At 40.3% G+C, this 7,059-nt stretch overlaps 1 protein-coding gene across 1 annotated transcript; it reads left to right on the top strand.

Moving 5' to 3' along the window:
* The first annotated feature begins 3,739 nt into the window (after nt 1-3,739).
* Nucleotides 3,740-4,272, top strand: LOC119323704 (histone H4). The gene has a single exon (XM_037597411.1). It carries the CDS (start codon nt 3,796-3,798, stop codon nt 4,105-4,107), a length of 312 nt encoding a protein of 103 aa, XP_037453308.1. The 5' UTR covers nt 3,740-3,795; the 3' UTR covers nt 4,108-4,272.
* The last annotated feature ends 2,787 nt before the right edge of the window (nt 4,273-7,059 follow it).

The raw sequence follows: 7,059 nt of genomic DNA, 5'->3' as shown, positions 1-7,059 counted from the left end.
AATCTCTGCCATCGGCTCCACCAACAGAACAATTTTGTTGCCATATGAGTAAGAAAAAAAAATGTACATACATGACAAATTTCTCACAAAAAAACATGTCAATTTAATTAAAACTACCACGACAATCTTTTACTACGCATCGGCCATAGAAGTTTTTGTCATAATTTTTGTTTCTCGCATACATGACAACTTTCTTATACAAAAGATGAAAATTTCAATTAAACTACCATGGCAATTTTTAGTATGCATCTGCCATGGCGTTTTTTGTTCATTTTTATATTATTTTACATACATGAAAATTTTCTCATAAAGATGACACTTTTTATTAAAATACTATGGCAATTTCTAATATGCACATGCCATGTAAATTTCTGTTCATAATTTTGTTTTGTATTGTTTGTTTTTTCCCATGACATTTTTCTGCCATGGGAAGTTCCTAACATAAATTTTTGCCATGGCAACATGTGAGCATTATCAAAGTTATTGTTAGAATATTTGTTGGCATGCTTTCTTTAACAAAAATAATGTTGTAAAACTTGCCATTATAAAAAAATAACATCATGGCAAATTGTAAAATATGTTGTTCTGCTAAAATGGCAACCTTTTCGGGAAAATTTCATTTTTGTTATAAAAATAGCAAAAAAAATTAGCAAATGGGAATAATATAGTCACGGCCAAAAATCCATTTACTGTTATTCTATTTATGCCTTGCCATTTTTCATGGCTCACCACACGGGAAATTTCCCTTTTGTGTACGTCATGCTGATTTTTATGGATTTGGTTTTACCCTTTCAAAATGGTTTTATAAAGTCTTGTTATAGTTGTCACATGAAAACAGGAAAACCCAAGGTGAGATATATCGGCATCCCCATGAGGCAAACACATTGTCACTATGCCCGAGTCTCCTCGTTACTGGTTTTGTTCTTTTTTCTTGTTTTTATGTTCCACCATCTTGTGTGCATTTCACTCCGTGTTAGGCCAGACTATGATGGATGCCTTCATGCCGAGAGGGACCTAAAAATATCTCTCCATCGTCGCAGGAGCAAATCCCAGTTTTGAGCTATGTAAGTCCCTTGTCATGAGTTTATGATAAAACAGTAATTCGCCATTATGATCACCTTCTTATGAGTGATGTTGGAGCAACCCCAAAGTGTATCGTCCAGTAGGAAGCGACTCGATACTCTCATGGTCTAAGGAATTGTGCATACGTGAACATCCCGTGTTATGGTATAGACTTGTGAAAAAAAATCATTTGTAAGTATAACATACAACTTGGGTCAATTCAACAAGAGTGTTCTACCAGCATCGTGCCCTCAAGGTCATCGACAAATTTTAGTATGCATCATGGCAGTTTTTTGGTCATTATTTGTGTTCTTTCACGTACCTGGTAAATTTCTTATACAAAAGATGTCAATTTCAATTAAAGTACCATGGCAATTTTTAGTATGCATTTGTATGGCATTCGTTTGTTCTTTGTATTATTTCACATACATGGCAATTTTTCCATATAAAAGATGACAATTTTTTAATATGCACATGCAATGGAAATGTATTTTCATAATTTTACTTTTGTACTGTTCATTTTTCCATGATATTTGTTGCCATGGCAATTTCCTAACATATTTTTTTTTCACATGGCAACATGTGAGAATTATCAAAGTTATTGTTAGAATATTTATTGCCATGATTTTTTTAAGAAATAAAAAATGTTGCAAAACTCGCCATTGGAAAATAATAACATCATGGCAAATTGTAAAAAAAATGTTCCGCTAGAATAATATTTTTTTGAGAAGATTTCATTTTTTAAATAAAAATAGCAATTTTTTAGTAAATGGGTACAATATAGTCACCTGACCAATAATTCATTTACTGTTATTTTATTTATGCCTTGCCATTTTTTTATGGCACACCGCGTGGAAATTTCCTTTTGTGTACGTCATGCCGGTTTTAATGGAATTTTGTTTTAGTTTATCAAAATGAGGTTCAAACACCTGTTTTTAAAGTCTTGTTAGAGTCGTCACAGAAAAAATGTGCCTTTTCTGGGCAATTTTTTGTGACTCGAATGAGGGCTCTCTAGTTTTCTCGTGGAGGGGGGTGGGGTCTGTTTTGTTCGGGTGGTCTGGGGCCAACAAATCGTTTTTTGCAGCCCCTCCCTCATGTCAAACGTTTTCGTTTGCTAGGCTGATCTTTCCCTCGGTACCGATTCGTTCATTTCGAACGGGCTACAAATCTGACGTTCCCAGGATATCCGGGTCCATAAAAATTGCAATGCCGATTTACTTTTCATTTTTCAAAATTTCTTTTGTCCCTAGAATTAGGTTGCCTAGTTAAGGAAACTTTGTGGAACTACCTTTGTTTAGAAAAACGACGTTGCTGAGTGCCACACGTGTGGGCGTTAGGAGGACTGTCCACATATTTTGTGTGGTGTATAAAAGGAACAGCCCACATATCTACGTGTGGGCAAAACAAGTAATGCCCGCACATCTTTTTTTTTCTCCCGGTCCCTCTTACATGCGTGCGTGTGGGCGAAGTAGATAACGCCCACACGTCCCGTATGTCAGGCCTCGTACCTCCTGGTCCCACATGCCACGCGTGACAGTCACCGCGCGCCCGCAGTTGCCATGGTCCAGACCCTCATCCATGTTCGTTTAACTACAGTTGCCATGTCGCTGAACTACGGTTGCCATGTCGGACAACTGCAGTTGCCATGGTTGCTCAACTGCAGTGTCATGTATGGTCTGGTTTACTGTAGTTGTCATGATTTCAAAATTTTAGGAGTTGCCACATACTAACACTAACAGTTGAGAGGGTTGCCATGTACTCACAAGCATGCTAGGGCAGTTGCCATGTAAAAAGGAAGAGTTGCCATTTGCTTACGTGCACGTTAGGACAGTTGTCATGTATGTGCACGTTAGGGCAGTTGCCATGTACCATGCAAAAACAGATGGCAACTCGGTAAAAGAGAGTTGCCATCTGCTTACGTGCACACTAGGCAGTTGCCGTGTACCCTGCAAAACACATGGCAACTCGGATAAAAAAGAGAGTTGCCACCTTCTTATAAAGCACACTACGGGCAGTTGCCATGTGCACTGCAAAACACATGGCAACTAGCAGCTTGGGTGTGGGAGAGGAGACGTGCGCGTAGGCGAGATGGCAAATGCCCACACACTAGCACTTGTGCGCGCGTGCAAAAGTGGCGTGTGAGCGAACTGCATCTCGACCACATACCAGCCCCTCCTATGTGGTCAAACGGCCGTGTGGGCGACCGGATGAACGCCCACACACTAGGCCAGTCCTACGTGACATTGGAAACATGTCAAGATTCGTGCACATACGAACGAACGCGGATCCACGCGTGTGGGCGAGACGCCCACACGTGTGGGCTTAACATTTTCAAAAAACAATACAATGGTAAAAACGACGTCCCGGTTTTTTTTTTTTAGACAAAAACGACGTCCCAGTTTTTTTTTTTTGAGACAAAAACGACGTCCCAGTTGGCGCCACTGGGAGCACGAAAACATCGCGCCCACAGCCCAAAACTTTGGAGCCGGCGGGCACACCCTCTGACCCAGCCCGCCACTCAAGCGATGGGAGCCTCCCGCCACGTTATCGATCCGCGGCGTCTCTTCCCCGGATCGCAATCTCAACCGTGCATTCCATCTGCATCGAACGGCAGCAGCACGCCTCCTCCCACCTTAAAATCCCCTCCCCACCTCCGGCAAATCACAAAACAATTCACCACCGCTCCTCGACCTCTATCCGCTCGCAGCTCGAACCAAGGAGAGACCGTCAGCCATGTCCGGGCGCGGCAAGGGAGGCAAGGGACTCGGCAAGGGCGGCGCCAAGCGCCACCGGAAGGTGCTGCGCGACAACATCCAGGGCATCACCAAGCCGGCCATCCGCCGCCTGGCTCGCCGTGGAGGCGTGAAGCGCATCTCGGGGCTCATCTACGAGGAGACCCGCGGCGTGCTCAAGATCTTCCTCGAGAACGTCATCCGCGACGCCGTCACCTACACCGAGCACGCCCGCCGCAAGACCGTCACCGCAATGGACGTCGTCTACGCCCTCAAGCGCCAGGGACGCACCCTCTACGGCTTCGGCGGCTAGGCTCTTCCTCGCCCCCCTGCAGATCCCAAAAGCTTGGTAGAACAGCGACTTGTGTAGTTCTCTATTTGCCCTGTAGTTCGAACTGAGTCGTGGAACAAAGTTATTCGCATGTGTTGCTGGAAATGGAACTTGTCCCAGTGAAATAACGTGTCTCTGATTCTGTTCTGCTGCGCCTCTGTTAATGTATGTTTGTTCTTTCTCCTGCGATGCAAAATTGTGTGCGCTTGGGAGTTGGATTGTTTTGCCATTCTCTTACCAGGAGACCCTGACGGATCGTACTTGCTTGCCGAACAATTGTGTATGGCCGAATCACCAACATCATTTGATCCGTTCCTGCTATTTGATCTGATGCATTTGTACCGGGCACCATTTATGATCCTTCTATGTTGCAACAATGTGTGTAATTGAGATTGGGATTAGTCTGCATTTCATGCATCGCTTTCTAGATTGATTGCCATGCCACTTGCTCTGTGCAAATCATCATGTGATTCTTGTTAATCAGAAGTGTCACTTGCTCAATTTCTGCTGTTTTTTTAGTTATGTTAGTGCAGTAATACTTCATCTGTTGCATCATACATTTTGGCAGTGGCAGCAACAACTTAATCCTTCAGTTTATATTAACTAGCTTATCAACATAATTCTCCATCTTCATTTTCCTAATATCATATGATGCCCTAGATTAGGGGAGTTTTTTAGAAAGATCAGATCAGTTCTTTCTTGATGTGTTTACTGTATTATAGCAGGAATGAAAAACAGTTAGGGTGCGATGACCCGTGAATCCTAGAATCCTACAGAAGTGAACACCAGCGAGTAATGAAAAATGACAATAGTAATGATGCATTGTGTTGGGTCAAGTTTCTTGTAGATTATCTTCAGTTCTCAAGAACAGTTCAGATGAAGGAATGGTATTCTGTCCTTGGAAGACATTTTACAGCAATGCAGCATGTTTTTTTTCTTTCTTGAAGGAGCAAGTTTATCCAAGTTGAGATCGTTATCCACAGTGAATTAGTGACCGAGGAAGTCTGTTCCTTGCAGAATAACTGAAGACGACCATTGTCATTTTGATGGACAAAAATACCATCGACATATTACAGTATCTATCTCAATACATTTTTCCTTTGATACCTACAGCCGTGGACGCCCTCCCACATGAACAATTTCAGGAACACCTATTATGAAACTGAATACTTGATACAGGATAATGACTCAGTACATACTAAATGAACAATGTTTGAAAACAGGAAAAAATGGAAAAAGAAAAGAAAAAATAAGAAGAAGAAAATCCAATAGAAAAAAGTAAAAAGAAACAAAATGACTACCTCTTCATCTCGCGTTAGTCCTTTTGTTTCACTTGATAGTTCATTATTCAATGCAAAAAAGAGGTTGTCAGTAAATACTCTAGTTTTCAAAAAAATTGCAAATTTGAAAAAATCTTCAAATTTTCCAATGTTCACTTTTTTTTGAAAAAAAACATGTTTGATGCTGGTAGTTTCCTAATGCTTTGCACTGCCTATTAGTCACGTGGGAGGTCCCTTGTCTGTTACCTGCAGTATCACTTGTTGTTGGGACGGCCCAATCGGAGGAGCCCCTGTGTGACGCATGTCTATTTAATGCAGAATGTACCCCAAAAAATGATGCAGAACACGGCCTAGATGAGTTAGCTGAGACCTTTTTTTTTAATTGTTTGAATTGCTTACCACATGTGTCTCGTGGTAGACAGTTGAGACCTTGTTCTGTCTTGTTGCGGGCGTGACAAGGCGCTGCGCGTGGAATATGCGCTCCCAACGGACAAGTTCCTCTGACCAGCCTAAACCCGGGACTCCTATATGATGTATTCTGCGTCATACAGGAGCCCGATGCATAGGGATCGAGCGACTGGGCCGGCCCGCCGCACGCGCGACGTGAAAATCACAAAAAAGAGGCGACCGCGAAGAATCGAGTTCACCACCTTGGGCTGCATAAACTCGCTCCTTCCCATTGAGATAATCGCCCCTGGAGATAACTAGAAGCACGATTGTTGTAGAACCCCACTAAAGCATTTAGTTTTAAGTGTGAATTTCCAAAAAATGGAGCGCGGCAAACAGGAACTGAAATCACAGTTGTGTGTACGACTGTACGGGCTTTGCTAACCAATTGACACGGACTAGTGTAAGTGATCTATGAACCACGCAAACTTTTAACAACTAAATACGTTGGCAGATCCGAACACTCTTTGTAAAATTGTGAACAATTTTCTAGAAGTCAAATAAAGTTTGAGAATCCAAACATTTTATAAAAAACTTGGACAAAATTTTAAACTTTTGCAAAAAGTGCAAACTTTTCTTAACTTTTAACAGATTGTGAAAATGGAAATATTTTGAACAATTTTTTCAAAAACACGAATATTTTTTGAAAGTTCTAAACATTTTTCTATTTATAAATAAAATTGAAAACCGGTAACAGTTGTAAGATTCTAAAAAATTCGAAAAAATGTGAATTTTTTTTGAAACGCCAACAATTTCGTGACTATGATTTTTTAAAAGCAGGAGCATTTTTTAAAACCCTGAACAATTTATGAATGTACCGAATGTTTATACGCATGAACAATTTTCTAATTTATGATCAAATTTTTAAAAAGGGAACCTTGTTTGGAATTCCTGAACATTTTTCAAAACACCAAAAATAAATTCAATGAACAAATTTTGAAAACAGGAACATTTTAAAAAATTTGAACAAAAATGAAATTCCCAAACATTTTTTGACAAAAAGAAAAGTTAAAACGAGCATAATTTTGAAAACAGGAACATTTTTAAATTTAGAACAAAAACTAAAAATATCTTTAAAATGCAAACAAATTTTGAATAAGACAAACATAATTTGAAAATTTTGAACATTTTTAAAAACAAGATCATATTTTGAAAATTTCAAATGATCTTTGAAATTCCATTTTTTGAAAAAGAATTGAAAAAGGAA

The sequence above is a fragment of the Triticum dicoccoides genome, chromosome 1B, assembly GCF_002162155.2.
Source record: "Triticum dicoccoides isolate Atlit2015 ecotype Zavitan chromosome 1B, WEW_v2.0, whole genome shotgun sequence".
In the NCBI taxonomy this organism is placed as follows: domain Eukaryota; kingdom Viridiplantae; phylum Streptophyta; class Magnoliopsida; order Poales; family Poaceae; genus Triticum; species Triticum dicoccoides.
The sequence above is the reverse complement of the archived record's forward strand: the minus strand, read 5'-3'. Positions and strand labels throughout refer to the sequence as shown.